The sequence below is a fragment of the Heterocephalus glaber genome, unplaced genomic scaffold, assembly GCF_053883595.1.
Source record: "Heterocephalus glaber isolate CG9 unplaced genomic scaffold, H.glaber_assembly_v1.0 deba00001561, whole genome shotgun sequence".
NCBI classification, from domain to species: Eukaryota; Metazoa; Chordata; class Mammalia; order Rodentia; family Bathyergidae; genus Heterocephalus; species Heterocephalus glaber.
In genome coordinates this window covers 12,245,001-12,267,845 of record NW_028258349.1, presented here as the reverse complement: position 1 = coordinate 12,267,845, position 22,845 = coordinate 12,245,001, and the positions used below count along the sequence as shown (strand labels likewise).

Sequence of the window (22,845 nt, the reverse complement as noted above, 5' to 3'; positions counted from 1 at the left end):
TCACTCAGTGCCTGCCCCAAGGAAAGAAAATGACAAAGCAACCCATCTATCTCTTTGTTCAGAGTCTGGCCCCAGCATGACACCAGCAACCACATTTTCACCATTTTTATTCATTAACTTTGTCAGATGGTTTAGTGGGATGCATGGGGAGAGATGAGTAGGAGCTGTACCCCCCACCCGCTGTGCACAGGTCAGGACAGGCTGGGGACCCCTAGAGGGAGAGGGAGGACAGGGTATCAGTCTAGTTCTCCCTTAGATTTGTGCAAGGGTCCCCAGGAAGGAGGACAGTGGGGGGATGGGCATGCCCTTTAGCCCAGGGTTGGGAGATTATGACTTTAGATTAGGAACCCACATCAGAAGCAAGTTACAAAGTTAGAAACCTGGAGTAGGGGTTGGGAGCTCAAGAAAATACAAAACCAGAAATAAGAGATGGGGTCAGGCCAAGATCCAGTGAGGACAAAAGGAAGAACGCCCTTCTCAGCTCCAGCTCAACAGTAGCTTCGGGTCTGGCCCTCAGAGTGGAGGGACCAACTGGGAGTGGGATAAGGGGGTGGGGGACCAGCCCCCTCTCCCCTCTGACCCCCATTTCTGTACAAAGACCCTCGGTAATGCTCTCCCCCCCTCCCATAGGCTGGTGGGGATCCCCTGTAGAGCAGCAGAGGCTCAGGACCACCCCAGGGTCCTGGTACCCTGTGAGGGGTATGGGAGCCCCAGGGTGCCCGCTGCTTCTGGGGGAGGCGGGGGGCTGGGGGACCAGGATCTGAACGACTTCTGGGGTGGGCAGGAGGGGAAGAGGAGCAAGAAGAGGCAGGTGAGGGACCCTTGGGCCCTAGGGCGAGGTTGACATAGAGGGGCTCAGGCCGTGTGGGGCGCCGGGCCGGGTGCTGGGGGGCCGAATAGCCAAGGTGGTCAGGGGGAAAACAGGAGGGGGGCGGTGGGTAGCTGAGCAGGAAGTCAGGCGACCTGGGAAGTGGTGGTGACTGGCCAAGCATGCCATATGAGGCATTGAGCCTATCAGGGGGCCTGGAGCGAAAGGGACTCCAGGACCGAGTTGGGCCAGAGTAGGGGGACCCCTCACTTGCCCCGATCTCATAGTACAGGTTCTCTCCCCTGTCAAGAGGTATAGGGGGGCCCAGGGAATTCCTCCAGACTTGGGCTGGGGAGCTGGGCTGAAAGGATGGGTGGCCAAGAGGATACAAGCCTGGTTTGGGGACCCCAAGGAAGGGTGGCAGGCACTCCCGCGGGGCTGGGGAGAAGATGCCAGGGGCAGGAACTTGTGAGGGGACAGAACACGGAGACTGGGCTGCCATTTCTGGGGCATCCCTGAAACCCTCTCCAGCCCTGAGCTGGGCACCAACCTGGGCAGGGCCTCTGAGTCCCCTCCTTGAGGTCCCCACAGGCCGCTGGCTCCTCACCAGGCTCCCATCACTTTGTTGCCTTGGTAGGTAGGCTGGGGGTCCTGGGGCCCAGGCACTAGGGTGGGCTAGGGAGTGAGGGGGTGGGCCACTCCCTGAAGTCACCACGGGTTCCCCACCCACCTCCAGGGACAGTGAGCGGCAGAAAGGAGAGTGGGGAGTAGTTGGGGTGCTTGCATGCTCCTGCTGGCTCTGTCGCTCTGCCACCTGCTGAGCCCGCTCAGCCAGGGCCAGGGCCATGAGGCGTGCTGGGTTTTTGGGGGGTGGGGGTGGGGCCCTGCCAGGGCGTAGGAGGGACAGGGGTGGGGGCAGCAATGGTGAATCCACACTAGGACCTACACAGAAAGGAATGGGAATGGGATCAGCTGGGTCCTGGGGCAGCTTCAGGGTCTGTGAGAGTGTGGGGTGGGCTGAGCAGGACTCAACATGCTGAGCTTGGGTTCCCCGGGGACCAGGCAGTGCCAGCTTGCTGCTGATCTCTTGATGGCAGGTGTCACTCAGCTGGGCCTCAGATCCATGCAGCAGCAGGGGGATGAGATGGGGACGCAGGCCTGGGCCAGGGCTGAGAGCTGGTGTTGGGGTGACAGAGGCAGGAGTTCCTCCAGCCCCCAGCAGTTCTAGGACAGCAGGTGGCACAGACACAGCCAGGGGCTCTGAGATGTCTAGGGCAGTAGACGAAGCAGGGCTGGTGGGTCCACGGGGTGAGGGAGCCTTGGGGGTTGCCCTGGGTGGGAAGGCAGAGGCAGGGGCTGGGGGTGCTGGGCTGGCAGGAGGTGCGGGGTCTCCTGGGGTGGGACTGCTGCAGCGAAAGGTAAGGGGATCAAAGTCAAGGCCCCGGAGTCCTTCCAGGCAGCGGGGTGGGCTGAAATCCAGTTCATCACCATCATCCAGCCAGGCTGAAGTGCGGTGTGAGGGGGACCCAGAGAGTGGCCCCAAGCCAGCTGCTGAGGACTCAGACGATGAAGATGAAGAGGAGGAGGAGGAGGAAGAGGAGGAAGAAGAGGAAGACAGACTCTCACAGGAGCCAGCAGGTGCTGGGCCCACGGGGAAAGCATCGCTGCTCGAGTGGGGTCGCCGTAGCCTGTGTAGCCTCTGAAGGCCTGGAAGAAGGGTAGGGGGCATTTAGGGATCAGGGGTCCGAACTCTGCATACTCATACTTTAGTGAGAACAGGGCACAGCTCAGTCAGCAGACAGGGAGAGAACATAAAGGGGCACTTCCCTAGAGAAGGCCACAGAGGCTGTGGGAAGAGCTGTTCAGGTTTGCAGCTGATAAGGCAAGACCATGAAGAAAACCCTTCCAGACCCAAGGCAGGAATGAGTCTGGCAAACCCCCAGGCTGTGAGCACAGTGCCAACGTGATCTCACACCTGGCTACTGGGCGTCCAGTTACAACCCCTCATGGAAAGCAATTGATCCTTGTCCTGTAAGTTGCACATCTGCAGACCCTACAGGACAGCACCTCTGCTCCTGGCTATATGGCAGCACAGTCTGCCAAGAGGGTGGGTTTGGCAGGGAGGCCCCAAATCCATTCGGAGTGGGATGAGATATCCACACAGTTGGAAAGCAATGGAATGAGGTTGAGCTACACTCAGCAACGTGTGGTAATTTGTAACGGAGTGATAAGTGAGAGTCAGGTCCACATACAGTATGATAACTCCTTTTTTATGATGATCTGTAAATATGTTATTTACACATATACCTGTATGTGATAAAACCTTCCAAGCAAGGGAATGATGAGCATCAAATTTAGAGGATGCCTCTGGGGGAGGGGGAGCTCCCAGGTGAGGTAATGGGGCTCTTCTAGTGTGTCTAGGGGATTATTTAATTTTTTCTTCCAAATAAATGAATATAGAATTTTTCTTCCAAAGAAATCAATATAGAAAAGACTTAAAATTTTGAAGGGTGCTGCATGGACCAATGAGTACACTGTGTAATGGACCAAAGGTGATACTTTAACTCATTGTAAAAATTCAAATTAAAACATTTTAAATCCCCAAGATGTCCCAAGTCTGAAATGCAATGTCTGGAGGTAAAACCAGGGCCCCAATTCCTCCCACCTCCACTCGGACACAGGTAGGGCCCACGCTGTACTCACCAGCCCCACTGGCCTGTGATGACAGAGACTCTTCGCTCTTGGCAGATCTCAGTGTGACTGTGTCAGGTCGGCTGCCTGCAAGGAGAGTAAGGACAGAATAGGAGGGCATGCCACAGGACACCACCCCTCTCCAGGCTGACTGCATGGCCTCTGACCTGAAGGCTGTGGTGGGGCACGGGAGCCTCCCAGCCAGGGTAGAGGCTTCTTTCGGGGAATGCTGGGGCCCCGGCCCAGAGCAAAGAATGTCTTCCAGCTGCTTCCCCCTGGCTTCCGCTGTTTCTCCCCTCTCTCCCTTTTCCTCCTGCAGTTTGGATGAGAAACAGGAAGCAGGCTAAGGAACTAGGGCCTCCTTGTGCCCACACCTCCAGCATCCCACTTACCTTTCCACAGGTGAGGCTGCAGCCTTGCGAGTTGTGGGCTCAGTGGGTGTCCCCAGCCGGCCCTGGGTTCGAGCCTGGGCTTCTTCCAGAGTCAGCAGGCGAGTAGAGGGGCCACTGCTCGCAAGAGACTTGGGCCTGGGGAGGAGGCAGCGGCCTGGGGAGGTCAAAAGTAGGGCAGCTGTCAGCTCTGGGGGCCACTGAAGGCCACAGGCAAAGCCAAGCGCCACAGCCCAAGCCCCGGCCCCGTAGCATGCCCACCCGGGCTGGCAAGGCAGGGGGCCAGGGTAGATCAGGCGGGAATGGGGGGGAGCAGGCAGGTGAGGGATGAGGCAGAATGAGCTGATGAGGAGGCAGCTCCCAGCAGCCAGCAAGGGCAGTGGCTCTGGTCAGTTACCTCGGGCCAGAGGACCCTCCGACGAGCTGAATCCTGACTGGGCTGGGGTCCGGGGCAGGGCAGGGAGTCTGGGCAGGGCCAGGATGGGGTCAAGTCTGGGGACCTCCCACCTCCTCCCAGGTGGACCCATGGCCCCAAGTGCCCCCAGGAGCTATAAGGGGTGAAGGAAGAACGGCGTCCTGGCCAAGAAGTGGGGATCCTGAGCGTAGGAGCTGAAATGAGAAGGAGTGGGGGCGCGGGGAGGGATGGGCCGGGGCAGGGATCTTAAGGGGTCAGCAGGTCCAGCTTCACTGGGGTAGGGATAGGGCTGGGGGCCCACCTGCCCTCCCACTGCAACCCTGACACTGAGGGGCCAGTAGCCAGGATGTCAGGGTGGGATGGGCATACCTGCAGGGTCAAGACCAGCAGAGGTGAAGGTGTCACTGAACAGGACCTCCACATGGGTGAGCAGGAATTCCACCACCACTGACTGCACACGAACTTCTCGGAAGGCTGCCGCCCCACCCAGCCCCACTGATTCCAGCTCCATGGACCTGAAAGGGAGGAGGAGAAGGAGGCCAGGAGCCTTGATCTCGGGCTGGCAATTTCTGGGTGGGCAACGTAGGGTGACAATGGAATCAATGACTATTCAATACCTCTAACCTTCTAGAATTGATCACATCTGGAAATCACATCTGTTTGCCAACCTTACCCCAAACCTGCTCCCCCTTCCTCATCTCAGTCAGTGTATTTCTTCTGTGACTCAGGAAGAACACCAGGGTTGCCCTTGACCCCTCTTTCCTTCACATCCACATTCAATTGTCAGCAAACCTTGTCAGTTCCACCTACAAAATCAATCCAGAATCTAATTCTTCATCCCTTCAACTGCCTTAGTTGTGGCTGCTACAGTTTGGCTCTTGAATGTCCTCAAAAGGCTCATGTGTTAGAGGCCTGGCCCCAGGGTGGTGCTATTGGGAGGTGGTGGAACCTTTAAGAGGTGGGCCTAGTGGGAGGTCTTTAGGTCATTAGAGGCATGCCCTCAAAGGGAACTGTGGGACTCGAGCCCTTTGTTCTTTGTCCCCTTAGCCAGGAGGCAAGTGTTTTCTGCCTTGCTATATGCTCTTGCCATGATGTGCTGCCTCAGCACAGGTCTAAAGTGACAGTCAATTGATTATGGACTGAAACTCCCAAAAATATGAACCAAAATAAACTTTTTCTCAGCCAGGCATGGTGGTGCAGACCTGTAATCCCAGCTACTCAGGATTCTGAGGCAGGAGGATTCCAAGGTGGGCAACTTAGTAAGATCCTGTCTCAAAAATTAAAAATAAGCCAGGTATGGTGGCACATGCCTGTAATCTAGCACTAGGGAGGCTGAGGTAGGAGGATCGGTGCAAGTTCAAGGCCAACCTGGGCAACACAGTTCAAGGTCAGCCTGAACTGCATAGCAACACTCTGTCTCAGAAAACCAAAAATATAAAAAATAAAAAAACAAAGAGGGCTGGAAATGTAGCTCAGTAGTAGAGCACCCTTGGATTTGATCCCCAGTACCACAATAAATAAACAAGTCTTTACTCTCTGTAAGATAATTATCTCAGTTATAGTGACAGAAAGCTAACATACTGGTTCAGTCTCCATTCTCTTCTGCATGGATATCACAGTAGCCTCTTCCCCGTTCCTGCTCCTGTCCCTGCCTCCACTCTGTTTATGCCTGCAGCTAGAGGGAACTTCTGAGGCAGACAGGGGCCTGTCAACTCAGTCCTGCCCTGGCTGTACTTCACTCTCGTTAAAAGGAAAGTCCTCACTATGACCATAAGCCCACCTCTGTCTGGTCCCCTATCACTCTCTGACTGCCTCATCTCCTCCCTTAACTCCCCACTCACTGGCTCATTCAGCTCGAGGCACACTGGCCTCCCCATGTAGCTCCAACAAAGCAGCCTCCTGTTTGAACTCACTGCTTCCACTGCTTGGTGTGCTCCTCCCCAGATGTCCACAGTTGCAGACTTCCTCCCCTGCACCACTGTTCTTTTTTTTTTTTTTTACTATTTATTTCCTTCCATACTTATGCCTACCGTCTACCTTACCACTTATTCATATGTTCCCCCAGAGGAATACAAATCCTTTCACAACAGAGATCTTGCCTGTGTTAGTCAGTATCAAATCTGGCAGGGCTTACCCTGCTGCTGGCCACAGAAAGATTTCCTGAAGCCTTCCTTGGCACTTCTATCTAAAAACTTCATACTGCCACAACTTGGTACACCTCCCTTCCCTGCTTTGTATCTTCCTTCTTGCCATCAGACATTATTCTGTGCATCTTAGTGATGGTTCACTGTCCATTTTCTTCATGAGAATGTGAGCTCCTGGAGGACAGGGCCTTGCTCACTACTGTTTCTCCAGTGCTGAAATTAAGGCCTGGTACACGGAAGGTACTTGATGAATATGTATTAAATGAATGAACAAGAGAACAAAAGTTGAGCCAGTTCACAGGGTGGCTGTGGGTTACTTGAAGCCTACACCACTGAAGGGAGCTGAGAGGGGCAGGCTGGAGAGTTGCTAACTTACCGTAACAGGTTTGGTGCCCAGACGATGGCCAGGTTGCGGGCATGCATGCTGGTGTTGGCACTGTGTCTTGCCATGCGGGCCAAGTGCCTCAGCAGGTACTCCAGAGTTCTGAAGTCGGGAGAAGAGAGAGACAAGCTGAGGCTCCATTCCTTTGGTACCCCACCCCAGCCTTTCCCTGACTCTCACAGTTTACCTATAGTGTGGTGGGGGCAGCTGCTGGATGACATCGTGGACTCGAACCAGGCGTTCTTCCTCCCCTGGGACTGACATGGCCTCCTGAGATTGTGGACAGGCATGATAGGGCTGGGCCAGATGCACCCCATACCCTCCAACCTTGTCAGCACCTTTACTCACACTGAACTTCCCATAGAGCTGATAGGTGAGCAAGGGGTTTGGCAGCTCTCGGAAGTAGAGCTTGCAAAGGGAGGACACACTATGGATGTCCTGCAGGAAGGCAGGGCCAGACAGTTCAGGAATCCTCTCGCTGTCAAATTCATGCCTGAGACCACCAGGTCCGGAGGAAGAAAGTTCAGGTCAGATGGAACCATCTGCCCATGTTCCACTACCCCTACCCCAACTCCCAAATACCCCCAGATGGATATAACCCTCTTCCCCAGGCCATGGGCTGGGCTATCCAAAGGGAGAACTTTAATGAACCAACCAACAGCCTGCATGTCAAAGACAAGAGTGTTTCATTCCAAAAGAGGAAATTGAGGCTCTGGTGGGAGATGCCTCTGCCTGTAGTACACAAGGCTGTCTTGACTATGGAGTGTAACTACATTCCCAGAAACCCCCTGTGGTTTCCCCTCACTTGGAGTAAAGACCCCAATCCTAACAGTCATCAAAAAGGCCCTTTTGGGCCGGGGATTTAGCTCAGTGGTTTCGCCGCCTGCTGCGCAAGCGCAAGTTCGATCCCCAGTACCCAAAAAAAAGGCCCTTTACCCTGCCCCAAGAACTCTCAACGCCATCTCTTTCTGTTTCCCTTTGGGCCAGCTACTCCTTCCACTGTGACTGTGTGTCCCAGCACATCCACAGGACTTGCTCCCTACCTCCTCCAGGGCTCTTCCCCATGAGGCCTCTCTGTCCCTGCTACTTAAAACTGTAATCCTACAGCTGGGCCTGGTGGCACACTCCTGTAATCCCAGCACTTGGGAGACTAAGGCAGGAGGATCGCTGCAAGCTCAAGACCAGCCTGGGCTACATAGTAAGTTCAGGACCAGCTTGAACTACATAGTGAGACCCTGTCTCAAAGGAAGATTGCTGTGAGTTCAAGGCCAGCCTGGGCCACATAGTGAGTTCAAGTTCAGTCTGAACTACATAGTGAGACCCTATCTAAAAACAACAATAACAATAACAACAAAACCACACACACAGACACACAGACACACAGACACACACACACACACCCGTATAGTCCTCCTTCCTGGTTGATTATCTTGATTCTGCTTATCCCCGTCTGCTTTTCTCCATAACACTTGTCACTTTCTAGTAAACTATCATTGTCTTGTTTGTCTCTCCTTCTAGCATGTGAGCCCAAGGAGGGCAGGAGTTTCCAGTTACCTCGTTCACCACTGTGTCTCCAGTTCCTAAAATAGTGCTTGGTATATAACAGGTGCTCAGTGAAGGTCCATTCCACTGCTTAGTACGCTAACTATACTCCCACCTTCCAGGCCTTAGGTGTCACGTCAAGGAAGCTTTCCCTTGGGACAAGCCTGTAATCCCAGCACTCAGGAGATTAAAACAGGAGGATTGCCATGAGTTCAAGGCCAGCCTGGACTACACAGCAAGACCTCATCTCAAAAAACTTAAAAAAGGCCAGGGATTTAGCTCAGTGGTTCTGCCGCCTGCCTCAAAAGTGCAAGGTCCCTAGTTTGATCCCTGGTACCAAAAAAAAAAACTTAAAAAAAAAAAGGAAGCTCTCCCTGACCTCAACCTTTGTCCAATCCTGCTCAATGCTCTCCTAACTCCTGATAACTACGAACCCAGCACACAGCATGGGCTGGAATGGAGAGGTGGTCAGCAAACTCTTGTGGGAGGAAAGCATTCGTAGAGGACCTCACCGAAGCCTCTGGATGTTGGAGGACACGCCTGAGAGCCGGTAGATTCCATCCACCACCCCATGGGCTTCAATAAACTCAGAGCAGCAGCGCAGCACCTGGGGCACTGAGAGAAAGCAGCAGAGTCAGGGCTGAGCAGATCATATCCTAGATAGGAGGGGTGTGGTGGGGTGGGCGGGTGGGCTGTGGCCCCACCATCTTGGCCTGAGTTGCTGAGATGCTCTCCAAGGTCACAGCCAAACACCCTCTGCCGCAGGATTCCTCGCTGCCGAAGCCGCTGCCGAGAAGGGCGGGAGCGCATGAAGGTTCGGAGGAGACCAGCCAGCTTCCCACGTGGCCGGGGCACAGCTGTGGGGGCAAAAGCAAGCCACCTAGGGTCAGTATAGCCATAAGCCTGTTGGGGCAGGAGACAGAGACCTGATCCCTTGTTTCCATTACCTGAGGTCAGAGAAGAGTTACCCTGGGGAGCTGGGATGCCACACAAGGGACCATCTCCATCTGTGGGGTGGAAAACAGGTAGAAAGGATAGGTGGTAGGCAGAGGATGCAGGAGGCCTCCCACTCTGTCCATGGCACTTACCTGCCTTTAGGCCAGAACCTGGTCTTTCTGTGAAGAGTTCTACACACTCACTGGGGAAGAAACCAACCTGAGGAAGGGTCAAGGTCAATGTCTGGGCCACCCTAGTCGGCATAATGCCCTATCCCCACATGTCTACCCCAAGCCAGGCTCACCTGGAAGCCCCGCTTCCCCCGCCACCAGCTTCGATCCTCTGTGGGTGGCATGTCGATCACTGAGACAATGTCTCCCACCTAGGAATGGGAGGGGGTCTCAGAAGGTACAGAACAAGTGGGGAGCCCAGCTGTAGTCTGTTCCCCTACATCCTCACCTCAAAGGAGAGCTCATCTGGCGCCTGGGCTGTGTACCGTTTGACCACGTGAGCAGCAGCCACTGCAGGGATATTGAGCGAGGCCTCCTCACTGAGGAGCAGTCTACGGCCATGATTGTCCAGCTGAGAGGGAGATAAGACATAGCAAGGAGAGGTCAAAAGAAGGTGTTTGATAAAAGCAAACAAGGTTCCTCCATGCCCAGGGAGGCCAAGGCTTATTCCCCACCTAAGAGTTTCAGTCACTCAAAGCTATTGGTCAAATACTTGAACTCCTCTGGTAAAACAAACCCCCTACATCTGCCAACCAGCACTCCCCTGCCCTCAAGATCTCACCATATATGCAGGCACCTTCATCCTCCATAGCAGACACTGCACACTGATGATCTAAAATTCCTCTGGTTTAAGCCACTCTTAGCCAGGTGCTCTGTGAGTTATGCCCAATCTATTTCTAGCTGGTATACCTTTAAATTCTCACAGCCCAACACTTGCTAAAATACACACACACACACACACACACACACACACACACGCATGCGCGCACACTTTCTTTCACAGGCATGCACCCACACAGACACTAAAATACCAATGCCTCCCCCACTCCTGCTCCTTTCTTTTCTGTGCCCACACACTCTCCCAGGCTGGTTTTTGTGCCTCAGACATGCCTGCCTGCTCCCAACTCTAAGCCCCCCTGCCCAGGCCCACCTCCATCCAGGTGAGCACAGGCCCACAGTTGAGGTTACTGTCCACTAGTCCAGACAGGGTCTCCAGGTACTGCAGCAGCAGTGGTACCAGCATCTAGGGGCAGGTTGTTACAGTGGGCTCCTGTGAGTAGATGCTGAAAGGGCAGGGCCCATTCCCCTCCCACACTGTCCAAGCTCATATCTGGGCTGGCCTGAAATTTTTTTTTTTTTTTTGTACCGGGGATTGAACTCGGGTCCTTGAACTTGCAAGGCAGGTGGCAGAACCACTGAGCTAAATCCCCAGCCCCTGAAATTTAATCTGGATGTATGTGTACTGCTCAGCTTTTAAATGCTAAAATATATATCAATATGTGCAATTGATATGGCTTTGCTGAGGCTCCCGACTGGGCTTTCCCGCATGATCCAAATATTAAAGGGAGCCTCCAGGACCCTGGTATATTTTTAAGGCTTCTCCATTCTGTTTTTTTTTGGGGGGGGGGTACTGGGGATCAAACTGGGGACCTTGTGCTTGTGAGGCAGGTGGTGGCACCACTGAGCTAAATCCCTGGCCCTTCTCCATTCTGAATGGTTGGAACTTGACCAGTCTTTAAATATTTATCTCCCTTTCCTTGATGGTTTCACACCTGGCTGATGAGGACACACTGACAGCTGAGGAGAGGCTGAGACAAGTAAGCTACCTGGGCAGCCCTGGCACCCTCTGGGGGTGGAGGGAGCTCTGGAAGACAGGAAAACCTCCGGTCAAATATGCACCGGTGCAGGTGGGCATCCAGAGAACGGAAGTCATCATAACTACGGAGAACTGGCCAAGAACGGCCCTGTGGGAGCAGATGGACAGAAGGGAATAGTGGTCTTACTACATTGTGCTGAGGAATATGGCAGCCAGTCCCTCAGGCCAGATGAGAGGCAGGGTAGTCTCACCTGACAGGTCACCTGTACCCCAAATACCAGCTCATTCTCTCCAGAGAGGCTGGGGCCTTCACGCTCTGGAGACAGCAGGAGCTGCAAAGGAAACAAAGGCCCAAGTGAGGGCCTGGATTTTCTACCAGTCTTGACCTCTGTAGGCTGGCACTATCTAGAGATGAATCTGTGTCCTGCTCCTGAACTTCTGCAAGGACAGGGCTTGGTGATATCTTAGAGTATAGAGCCCTGGCACAGAGCAGACACCTAAGAAAAATTGCTGTTGAATAAATAAATCAAAAAACAAATGGATGAATGAGTTCTCCCCATCTGTCTCAGCCCCTGCAACTCCTGGTACTGACTGCTCAGATCAGTGAAGCAAACGATCACAGGGGCAGGTTTCAAGTGAAAAGCAGCTGACATTGGTTCAGGGTTGGGTAGAATCTCACCTTCCTACCTGGGTGCAAAGCTCCCATACCTGAATGTGGCCAAAGTCAACGTTCTCATAGTGGAAATGGGCACAGTCAGCCAGCCGGGGGAAGGGACCTCGAGGAGCCGAGAGCCTGGGAGACAGGCAACACATCACCAGCAGCTCTTTCCTCTAGCCTCCCTCTCTCCTACCACAGGTCTTTCCTTCCCTCACCCCTCACCTCTTCCCAGGCTTCCCCTTCACACTGGGCCCCCCAGTAGGGGGAACAGGCTGCACTGAGCCCTCTCCTGGGCCATCCAGGCTGTCAGTGCTGCGGGCCTGTAGAGGAGAGAGAAGAATCAGAGGCCCCCAGAGATGGGAGCAAAGAGACAACGGGAGCATTGTTATCTGCAAGCCTGGCCCTAGAGGCTGGGTTGCTCCACACACTGTCCTGAGGATGGGGTAAGAGGGGAAGTCAGTGGGAGGTGAGGGCTGGACTGAGGACAGCCCTGCTTCTTTGTGTGTGGTCTGGGGTGGAGGAATGAGAGCAGGGACCAAGGGCAAGGGAGGCAACAGGAGAGAGAGGATGCTGGTTTCATCCCTTGCTGTATAAGACCCTCAGTAGCCCCTGCAGGGTACAGTCACATCCTGCCATTGTCTGGACATTCCTGGTTCACATCTTGCCAGTCTTCTGTTTCTGACCTCTTCCCTTCCACCAGCATCTTCACAAGTTCCAAGATCATTGGACAAAACACAAATCTGGTCCCTCTCTCAACAGATTCTGGCCCTTCAATGGCTTTCTGTTGTACTCAAAATGAAGTTGGGATTTTCTGGTCTGATATTCATTTCCCTGTGCTGGTTTCTGTTTACCTCTCCAGTCCTGCTCCCGCACTGCTCTCACTATCAGAGCTCTTGAACTTCAGAGAGTCCAGCATAAGTGCCATCTTTTTCATCCCCTCAACCTGGAAACCTTGTCCCCACCCTATCACTAGTCTCTCCTCTTCTTCCCTCAGGTCACAACTCACACGTGTGCTTCATCAGGGAGCCCTGCTTGACCCTTTAGGCTGTCCCTGACATCTCTTCAGCCCAGCCTTGAGCACTCTGAGACGCCACTGTCTGGTGACAAGCCCATCTCTTCCACTGGATTTTCACTTCCCCAGAAGCAGGGCCCCAGGCCAAGACCCCAGCACAGAGCTGGGCACAGAGTTGGTGCTCTTCAATGGGAGGAATGTACCAGGTTCCTCTCTGGGTCCCCAACACCCAGTGTCAGCCCAGTCACACAGCAGGAGCTGGGTAAAATCTGATGAATAAATTAACCAGCTGCCAGATGGGTATTCAATGATTCACCAGACTGGGCTCTAGCTTCTCCCTCCTCCATGTCCCTGCAACCCCAAGTTCATCCCTGGGTCTCACCCTCAGGGTCTGTCCCCTGCCAGCCCATGAAGCTCCCCAAGGCAGGATGGGATCTGACTCTCTCTGTGCCTGGAGCATGAGGCCTGCACAGAGGAGGTCTCAGTGAATGTCTGCTGAGTGAGGGAATGAATGGATGAATGAGCTGGAGCAGCATGGTGGGAGAGGGAGATGGTGGAGGAGGGGAGATGAGGACAGGAAGATGGAGCAGCCCCAAGGATGAAAAGGAGGGAGAGGGCTGGTTTGTTGAGCGAAGTAAGGAGAGGATGGCTGGAGAGGTGAGGTAAAAGGTTCAGATGGATGGGAGAGGGACTGAGGTAGGTGGAAATGAGGGAGATGGAGAAGAAAAGGGTCAGGCTGAGGATGGAGTGGGGTGGGGGTGGGGCTCAAACATGAGAAAGGGGCTGTTGGGAAGAGGGGGGCTGCACCCGGGTGGCCGAGGAGGATGCTAAGGAAGGCTTGGGGATGGAAGCTGGTTTCCAAGGATCCTCGGCAAGCCCTGCGGGGGCCACTCGGGTGGCGGGAGTCCTTCGCTGGACCAGCCCCTCCTCTCAAGCCGGGGTCTTCGGCCACTGTCACCCCATTCAGGGCGTGGAGGGGATGCGCTGAGGGGGCGGGGTTGAAGCCAGCGCTCCGACCCGGGACCAGGCCAGGGAGGACAGGGACCGCTACGAAGGGTGAGGGGAGGCGCGGGCCGCGGGGCCGGGCGGGGCCTGGGGCGGGGCGCGCAGGGCGGGGCCGCGCGCGGACAGACTGACACGCGGACGGACAGACTGACGGCCACCTGGGCCCCTCACCACCATGGTTGCGTAGCCTCCTCAGGCCCCTGCCGCGTTCGACCCTTCGTTCGGAGTCCTCGGCGCCTTCGCCACCACCGCTGCCGCCGCCGCCGCCGCCGCCGCCATGGCGACACAAAGGGGAGGGCGCGAGCCGCGCGCGGGCGGCTGTAGGCCCCGCCCCTAACGGCTGCCCGTGGCTCCAGCGCGCGCCCCACGGGGGCGGGGGAGAACCGGGACGCGGCGCCGCTTCTCATTGGCTCTATCCTTGGCCTTAGGGTAATTCCACGCCCACCTGGAGGTTTTTCCTTGGGTTTGCCTTGGGCTCCACCCCTGGCTGTCTCTTCAGTCCCGCCCTCCGAAGTTTGACAGCGCCACGCCTATGACTGCTTTTCATTGGCTGTCATCTCCCTTCTAGACACACCCCCAAGTTCTTTATGCTTTGCATAGACTCTTCTAACACTAAGTAATGGTTCGTTCTCCTTAGCTCACTCTCAGTACACTCTTCCGACAATTTTAACTGGAGTCTCCTACGGCCGCAGGGCTTTGCTTCATTCCTCAAGCAGCTTCTCAAATCCTGGGTTTTCCAGTCCTACCCTGTCAGTCCCGACCCTGACCCCGCCTACAGAATCAGGAGGGCGCCCCGCCCAAGTTCGTTTTTCTTTGCTTCGCACCCTGCCTGGGACACAATCCTAGATTTTAGGCGACGTAGGCTCGCCCTAACCACTGGACATTTTCCTTGTCCCCTCTTCTGCTGTCTACTGGCCTCGTCTTCTTTTTCCTGGGAAAAGGTTTAGCCTGCAATACCGGATCAGAGTCTCGTCTTTCATAAAGCCAATCCCCATCGTTCCTACGACTGACTGAGATGTGCCCAGACGTGACAATCCATAACAACTCCCTTTCGAACAGGACGCTGCCACTGGTCATGCTCTCAGGAGAGTCCTCTCACCTCAGAGAATGTGTCGTTGGTCCGTTCATTCACGCAAAGACCAACCAGTTTTTATTTTTATTTTTCTAAGTGCTGGGGACTGAACCCAGGACCTCGCTCGTGCTAGGCAAGCGGTATACCACTGAAGTACAGCCTCAGCCCCAACTCTCATCACTATCCATGGATATATCTATAATTGAAACAGGGAAGCCAGATGTGGTGGTGTGCGCCTGTAATCCCAGCGCTCTGGGAGACTGAGGCAAGGAAGATCTCCCTTGTCCTGGCCCTGGAGAACTTAGCGATTTTGTGAAACTCTATCACAAAATAAAAAATGAAAAGAGCCGGGGATTTAGCTCAGTGGTTCTGCCGCCTGCCTCGCAAGCGCAAGGTCCCAAGTTCGATCTCCGGTACCAAAAAGAAAAGAAAAGAAAAGAAAAGAGGCAAACATTTACCAAGAGTATGTAAAAGTGCAAATTTCCAATGATGAATATCATTACATTGTATACCTAAAATGTACCAATAAAAGGATATACAGTTAAAAAAAATGAAAAGAGCCAGGGATGTAGCTTAATACAAAGGTCTTGGGTTCAATTCCCAAACAAACAGGGAAAAATACACCCCACCCACATCAAAACTCAAAAGCGAGTGGGAGCTGAGCATGTGGCACACGATTGTAATTCCCAGGACTTGGGAAACTGAGGCAGAAAGATCCTGAGTTCAAGCCCAGTCTGGGCTACATAGAGAATTCAAGTTCAGCCTGGACTACATAGCATGACCCTGTCTCAAAAGTCGGGCATGATGGCACACACTTATAATCCCAGCACTTGAGAGGCTGAGGCAGGAGGATCTCACTGAGAGTTTGAGGCCAACCTGGGCTATATAGTGAGTTCGAGGCCAGCCTGGACTACATGGTGAGACTCTGTTTCAAGAAACCAAATACACATCACTTTTGGGGGGGGGGGTACTGGGGATCAAACTCAGGACCTTGTGCTTGTGATGCAGGCAGGGTGCCGCTGAGCTAAATCCCCAGCCCTGTATTTGGTTTCTTCTTTTCTTTTTCTTTTATATGAGAAGTGTGACTATGTTGAGGTGGCCGTGCTTTGAGGAAACCCAACTGATGGACAGAGGTTGTGTAGGCATTACAGTTGACAGTCCCTGCGGAGCTCATCCTTTGAGTTTTCTCAGCCCTGATGCCAGATTGTAAGTGAAGAAGTTCTAAAGGATTCTATCTCACAACTTTCAAGTCAAGTCACCTTTTTAGGCTTTCCAAATCCTATAGAGAAGAGACCAACTCTCCCCAGCTGTGTCCTGTCCAAATTTCTGACTCAAGATCCATGAGCATAATAAAGTGATTGTTTATGCCACTAAGTTTGGGATGGTTTGTTACCCAGTAATACTAATTAGTATGGCCCCTTCTATTTCATTTAAGTGTATGATTTGTTCAAAAAGGTTAAAAACAAACATTTACCATGTCTCTGATGTATAGAAACTGTCCAGGCTATCCTTGGACTTGTGATGCACCTGCTTCCTACTCCTGAGTACCAGGATTACAAGCTTTCTATCCCCTTGTTTATCAATACAGATATCAAGACAATCCTGATCATATATTATCCATCATTTTATTATGAAAAGTTTTTAACATATAGTAAGTTGAAAAATTTTACAGCGTACATCCATATGTCCATAGTTAGATCCTATTATAAACATTTTACTATATTTGCCTTATCTCACATCTATCTGCTTACAAAGATTGTCCAACTAGTCTTTGTATTTCAGTCCAAATTGCAGAGTGGTACACTATTCCCTAAATATTTTAGCATAGATACCTTTAGCTATAGCTCAAATATATTTTTCTTCTGAGGTTAGTTGTATATACAATGAAATTCACAAATTTCAGTGAGATTAGTAAGTGCATACACTTGTGTAATCCATCCTTAGCATGGCAAGTTTTAAAAACCAGTCTCTAAAGCAAGTGTCAAAGAGTAAGAGAATGAGGAAGAAAAAGTAAACTAGGTAGTCAGTATCATCTTTTAAAATTGAACTTTGGAAGTTAAGCTGCATCCTTTCCTCTGTATTCTATTTGTTGAGGGGGCACAGTTTCAAAGGGACATGACATTGACTCTACTTGGAAAAAAATATTTCATTGGGGAAAACAATTTATTCAGTTCAAAGTCATCTGGCCTCAAAAGACGTTCCTTCTCTCCACAGCCACCTCCTTGGAGACCTGGGAGGTGACTTGGATGGAGGGGACCAAGATCTCAGGTCTTCAGTGTGGCCCATCAGGAGAGATAATCTCGAATCCACTTTCCTGGGGAAAAGCCAGGGGACAGAGGTTGGGGTACGTGCTCAGGACTAGGGTCTGAGACTATGGATTGGGAAAGGAGCTTAGGAGGGGTAGGCACCAATGGGCATCTCAGAGGCTCACCTCTTCTGCAGTCGCAGCTCTGCCCTCTGGGCTCTAAGCACCTGCAGTACAGGGTCATCCTGAAACTCGCTGCCGTCAGAGTCTGGGAGGAAAAGTCAACTCCAGGGGGCTGGATTCTTAGGGGGCTGGACCTTCACTAAGGTCCCAAAGGGCACAAGCAACGCACTCACCTTCCGCAGCCTCCAGAAGTCGGGCGGCTTGGGAGAACAGGTCCTCAGAGGGGTCATGGTGAATCGCGGACAAGGGCGGGGCAGCAGCCACAAGAGATCCAGACTCCAGCAGAGGCGATGGGGCCTCAGGGAGTGTGGACACCCTCTCAGCTGGAGAGGGTAGGACCTTAGGCTTTGGGGACCCGGCTTTGGCTGAGGGAGTGACTTTGCCTTGCCGAAGCACGGATTCGTCTGGCGAGGGCATGGTCTTGACCTTAGACGGACAACTGGATTCGGACCGAGGGGGCGTGGCCCTAGCCCTGGAGGGCGTGGCCTTGACTTCCAGGGGAGGGGCCTCACGGCCAGGGGGCGTGTCCTCCAGGCTATCCGAGAACAGCCGCGCGGTCACCACCTGGCCCAGGGCGCCCCTAAGCTGCGCGCCTGGCCCCTCGAAGGCCGCTGTGACTTGCCCGGCTGCCTCCCAGCCCGAAGCTCTGGCCTTCCGAGGCTTGGGGCCTACGTTCTCCGGCTGACTAGAGCTGCTTGGCTCGGGGGTAGGCGGGCTCTGGAGCGTGGTAGAGGATGTGGGAGCGGTGGTGGGGGGAGTCGAGTTGGAGGAGGCCAGGGGAGCTGGGATGGAGGCCAGGGAAGTCTGGCTGGAGACCGGGGGAGCTGAGGTGGAGGCTGGGGGTCCCGGGGGAGCCAGGGGAACTGGGGTGGAGGCCAGTGGGGGGGGAGGAGCGGTCCCGAGAGATACCCAGGGACTAGACTGTGGGGTCCAAAAGAACCCATGGGTGTTGGGGGCCCAAAAGATGTGAGGAGAGGACTCTAGGGGAACAGGAGGCCTCTCCACATAGAAGGCCTCGGGAGGACTTGGCTGGGCCACACTGCCCCACAGTGGAACCCAGGTAGGCTGGGTCGCCAGGGAACCAAGGGTCACCGCAGGGGCAGAAGGCTGTGGATATAAAGAAGGATCTGAGAGGGGGACGAAAGGAGTGGAGGTCCCTCAGGTCCTTCACTGACCCACTTGGTCCAGCTCCCCTCAGGATCCCCCCTCTCTCAACTTACCTGAGTGGCAAGGGCAGGAGTCTGGGGCAGCACCCAGGTTCCGTGACCCTTGACCCCTTGAGCCTGTTCGAGCTTCCGCCGCTGCCGCCACTGGTACAAAATGTCATCCTCTGGCCGAAGGGGTGCCTGGGAGGAGGCTGGGGCTGGAGCAGGAATGGGGGCCTGGGCTGGCGCTGGGGCTGCTGTGGGGAAAGTAGAGGGGAGAGGGTGAGGCAGGAGCCAAGGCGCTGAGCAACCCAAGAACAGCCAGCACTCATACTCTTCAGGCCTTTCAATAATGCCCAATTCCTCTCTGGTGCCGGAAGTGGGGACAGTTCAGTCAGAAGAGAGCAAGCTTGGAGTTCTCTACCTGCGATCTTCCAGTTCTTCATTCATCCAACAAATATTTATTGAGCTCTTACTATCTACCAGACCTATCTGTTCTGGGCATTGAAGGTACAATGTCCCTACGGGGCAGACTCTGGAATGTCCCCACTGTCCCTACCCTGCCACTGCCCCTCACCCTGGTCCAGCCTTACCCCACCTAGATTATCACAGCAGCCTCTTCCCTGGACTCCAGACTCTCCTGTCCACCCAACCTGTTCCCCACTCACAGCCACAAGAAGGCTGTGAATCCTGGAGTATTCAGGGCCCTCCTCATTATGAGTCTTTCCACCTGTACCTCCCTCCTGGTAAAAGGCAGAGGCCTTTGAGCTGGTGGTTCCTCCTGTCTAGATTGTTCTTTCCTCATCTTTTTCTCCCCTTCCCCCACCTTTTGGTACTGGGAATTGAGCCTAGGGCCTTCACGATGAGCTACCTCCTCAGGCATTTTTCTTTATTTTTGAGACAGGATCTCACTAAGTTGACAGCTCAGGTTGGACTCGAACTTGTGATCCTCCTGCCTCAGCCTCCCAGACTGCTGGGATTACAGGCCTGTGCCACCATGCTCAGCTTGATTCTAGTTTTAAATCTGTCCTCTTCCCTCCACTCTGCTCTTCAGACTGTGCCCCAGACCAAAACAGCAGCATCTCTCACAGGGGAATCTGTTAACATCCAAGAAATATAGAGTTCCTTCCATACTCAGAAGTCCCTTGAGGTTTGAAGTATTAATTAACCTGATAATCAAATGCCTCACCATGCCTCCATGGCCCAACATAACTGGACCCCTGCCAGCCTCTTGCACCTTGTGCCATCTTATACTCATCCCTGGCTCTTGCCTCTTCTGGTCCATTGTACTGTGCTCCCTCACAATTTAGATCCAATGTACATGCTGGAAGGTTCTTGTCCATCCCTATCTTCCTCGTAGAGGTTTCCACTTAGCTGACACCTCCTCCAGGAAGCCCTCCCTGACTTCCCAGTTCCACAATGTTCTCCCACAAATCCTTCATTTCTATGTATGTATCACAGTTGTTTGTAGGATTATGTGGCAGCACTCTGCCCTATTCCCACCGTACTGAGACCTTGAAGGTGGGACCATGTGTGGCTTGCTGTGGAATCCCCAATCCTGTTCACAGGGTCTCACACAAGGTAGGAATCAATGTTAAATGAATCAATGAATATATTTAACTAAAAAACAACCTATGGAGTAAGTACTAGTTTTATTCTCATTTTACAAATGAGAAACCTGAGGGTCAGAGGGAGAGATGAATAAAACGTAAAGCTTGGAAAGTGTGAAGAATCAGAGAGGTGAATCTTTGGGCAGGATTGTATAACATATTGAACACCTCCTGCTAAGTCGTGCTTGCCTGTCCCCACTCAGGAAGCCCCATGAGACCTGGATAGCAGCCGTCTTGTGCACCACAGCAGCCCAAGTCCTGGATACAGAGTAACAGTAACAACCACAACAACATAATAGTAATCCGGGTCCTTCATCCTATCTCTGAAATGTTGAGAGGTCAACAGTTTGCACTTGTGTTTGTTTTCTTTTTTTTTAAAGTGGGACTGAGAGTTGAACCTAGAGCCTTAGCACTGAGTTACATTCCTAGCTCTTACATCTTTTATTTTGAGACAGGGTTGCACTAAGTTACCCAGGCTGGACTCTTTTTAACTTGAGATTCTCCTGCCTCAGTGTCCCAGAGTTCTGAGATTATAGGCATGTGCCACCATGCCCAGCAGTTTGCACTTTTTTAGCTAAGTTGTATAATATATAAACCTTAGACATGACTCTGGGGTAGTACCCCAGATTCAACCACATTGAAATTTAGCTGAACTATATGAAACTGCTAATATTCAACTATTTTGACTTTTGTTGTTGTTGTTGTTGTTGTTGTTGTTTTGGGGGGGTACTGGGGATCGAGCTCGGGAACTTGCATTTCCAAGGCAGGTGGCAGAACCACTGAGCTAAATCTCCGGCCCTATTTTGACTTATAAAAACAAAACTTCATGCTGGGCATGGTGGAACATGCCTGTAATCCCAGCACTCTGAGAGGCTGAGCAGGAGGACCACAGATTTGAGCCCAGCCTGGGCAATTTACCAACTTAGTGAGACTCTGTCTCAAAAAATGAAAAAGAGCTGGGTGTAGTTCAGTGTGAAGGCTCTAGGTTCAACCCCCAGTACCACCACCACCAAAAGAAAAGCCATATGGTTCAATGTACTATGGACATAGCAAAGAGTATGAATATTCACCCTAAATGAGATCAATATAGATTGTAAATAGCCTTATAGGTCAGACTTTGGTGTCAAAGCAACATGGTGCCAAGTTTGTAAAAGCCTTTGGAGTCTGGAGCTGTTGTTCAGAATTACAGAGAGAATGGCAGGCCTGCTATGTTCATGATATCTGCAGACAGAGCCATGCTAAGTGTTTCTTCTTTATTCATGAACTCATTTCATCCTCACAATGCCTGTAGGAGAGGAATCCAATTACTATTTCTGTTTCACAATTCGGAAAACAAGGCCCAGAGAGGTACAAAATCACACAGTAAGTGGCAGAGATGGGATCTGAACCAGGTTACCTCCAATCTTTGCCTCCCAGCACTTACCAGCTGTTCTGAGGCCAGAGTCCTTGATGGATTCAGGAGCGAAGGTTATGGAGAAGGGAGAGAGGCCACTGGAGCTGACAGGAAAGGAGGAGTAGCTGGCATCGCTGGGGCTGAGGGATGAGGAGGAGATGGAGGCCTTGCTGCAGGGAAAGGCAGAAGTGAGGCAATGGAGGTCTTAGAGGCAGTGTGCTGGGCCACAACTGTAGGAGTGGGAGGGATGATGGGGTGGGACAGGCACCTGCGTTTGAGCAGCCTGGAAGCTCTGCTTTGTAGGCTCAGTGTCTCCAGGTCCAGCAGGGATGAGTTCCATGTGTTGAGGCTCTGTGGGGGTAAAAGAGGTCAGAGGTCAGCCTTCACCTCAAAGGCTGCTGAGAAAGGAGCTCTGGACAGAGGACCTGGAGTGCAGGTCTGTAGTACCTGTTACTCTCACAATCTGTTTCTCCTCAAGGAAGAGAGGCCTAGTGGTCCTCTTTGGATCCACACCCTTCGTATACAAGTCACTACTGTTGAAGGACTGACCTCACCTTCCTGACCAGACCTGACTAATCAAAACATTCTATCTTCTGGTTCACGGTAACTGGACCAAGGATGAACAAATAAGAGTGAACCCCAGGAAGCTATTGCAAAAGCTCCCACTTTCCACTAGAGAAGCTAAGTTAGTACCATGGAAGCCTCTAGCCACTAGGTACCATCCTGGCTACTGTGAGCGGAAAACCTCCCTGAGGTTGAGCCCAACAAAGAAGAACACAGAACCAAGAGAGTTAGGTTGCTCCCAACACTGCCCAAACACTTGGATCTGGCCATGCCTGAAAGCATCTACTTTTAGAGTTCCTAATTATATTTAACACATCCTCTTTTCTTGTTTCAACTTCCTAGAGGTGGGGACTGGCCCTAATTCTATCCCAGGGCTGGTGCTGGCAGTTCAGGCACACAGTGGAGGGAGTGGATGAGGGTGTCACCTGCTTTATTATTTTTTTTTAATTTGAAGTTAGACGGGTTTATTAGAAACAAGGAGAAAAAGAATAGCTCCTAGATTTCCAGGAGGGGTCGAGTGGGCAGCCCACCTGCTTTATTTTCTGAAGGGGAGCCACAGCCTGGGATGTGCTGGCAACCTTGGGTGGAGCTGGGACTGCTGGACTGCGCCTTCCTTCTGGTTTACTGGGTCCTGCTCAGAAATCTGAGTTAAGTTACAGGGGCCAGGAGAAGTAGCTGCAGGGAGCACTAATCAGGAAATATTTTAAGCTAGGGATGGCTGGGACCAAGGGAGGTACCTGCTGCAAGTTGACTGCTTGGGTCTGAAGACTCAGTCTGTAGCCACCAAAAATCAGTTGGGGTAGGGTCTGTACACTGTCGTTCCT

General features: G+C 52.8%; 2 protein-coding genes across 6 annotated transcripts in view; both read right to left on the bottom strand.

Annotated features, from left to right (window-relative positions):
• Positions 1–90: 90 nt before the first annotated feature.
• On the bottom strand, positions 91–14,138 carry Arhgap33 (Rho GTPase activating protein 33). 3 transcript variants are annotated; one of them, XM_004858938.4, is made up of 20 exons: positions 13,981–14,138; positions 12,015–12,112; positions 11,843–11,927; positions 11,386–11,466; positions 11,145–11,282; positions 10,469–10,561; positions 9,767–9,889; positions 9,612–9,689; positions 9,460–9,526; positions 9,319–9,378; positions 9,076–9,228; positions 8,884–8,986; positions 7,178–7,322; positions 7,017–7,099; positions 6,824–6,931; positions 4,673–4,818; positions 3,892–4,045; positions 3,667–3,812; positions 3,512–3,586; positions 91–2,515 (listed from the first exon to the last, which is right to left on the bottom strand). In XM_004858938.4, exons 1-20 carry the CDS (start codon positions 13,984–13,986, stop codon positions 489–491), a joined length of 3,969 nt encoding a protein of 1,322 aa, XP_004858995.1. In that variant the 5' UTR covers positions 13,987–14,138; the 3' UTR covers positions 91–488. The 3 variants fall into 3 exon arrangements, with proteins under 3 accessions (XP_004858995.1, XP_012932840.1, XP_021095085.1); XM_013077386.3 differs by lacking the exon at positions 13,981–14,138 and adding an exon at positions 13,187–13,834; XM_021239426.2 differs by lacking the exons at positions 10,469–10,561; positions 11,145–11,282; positions 11,386–11,466; ... (1 more) ...; positions 12,015–12,112; positions 13,981–14,138 and adding an exon at positions 10,100–10,440.
• Positions 14,139–16,487: 2,349 nt separating this feature from the next.
• Positions 16,488–22,845, bottom strand: part of Proser3 (proline and serine rich 3) — an 8,946-nt gene continuing 2,588 nt past the window's right edge. For 2 of the 3 annotated variants that reach the window (XM_004858937.4, XM_013077394.3), the window contains 8 exons: positions 22,759–22,845; positions 22,552–22,652; positions 21,726–21,808; positions 21,488–21,627; positions 18,530–18,711; positions 17,483–18,416; positions 17,313–17,394; positions 16,488–17,195 (listed from right to left, as the gene is read on the bottom strand). The exon at positions 22,759–22,845 is cut by the window's right edge and continues 41 nt beyond it. In XM_004858937.4, coding sequence (XP_004858994.2) covers positions 17,060–17,195; positions 17,313–17,394; positions 17,483–18,416; positions 18,530–18,711; positions 21,488–21,627; positions 21,726–21,808; positions 22,552–22,652; positions 22,759–22,845 — 1,745 coding nt within the window. In that variant the 3' untranslated portion in view covers positions 16,488–17,059. The remainder of the gene's footprint in view (positions 17,196–17,312; positions 17,395–17,482; positions 18,417–18,529; positions 18,712–21,487; positions 21,628–21,725; positions 21,809–22,551; positions 22,653–22,758) is intronic. The other variant, XM_087191226.1, reaches the window with a different exon arrangement.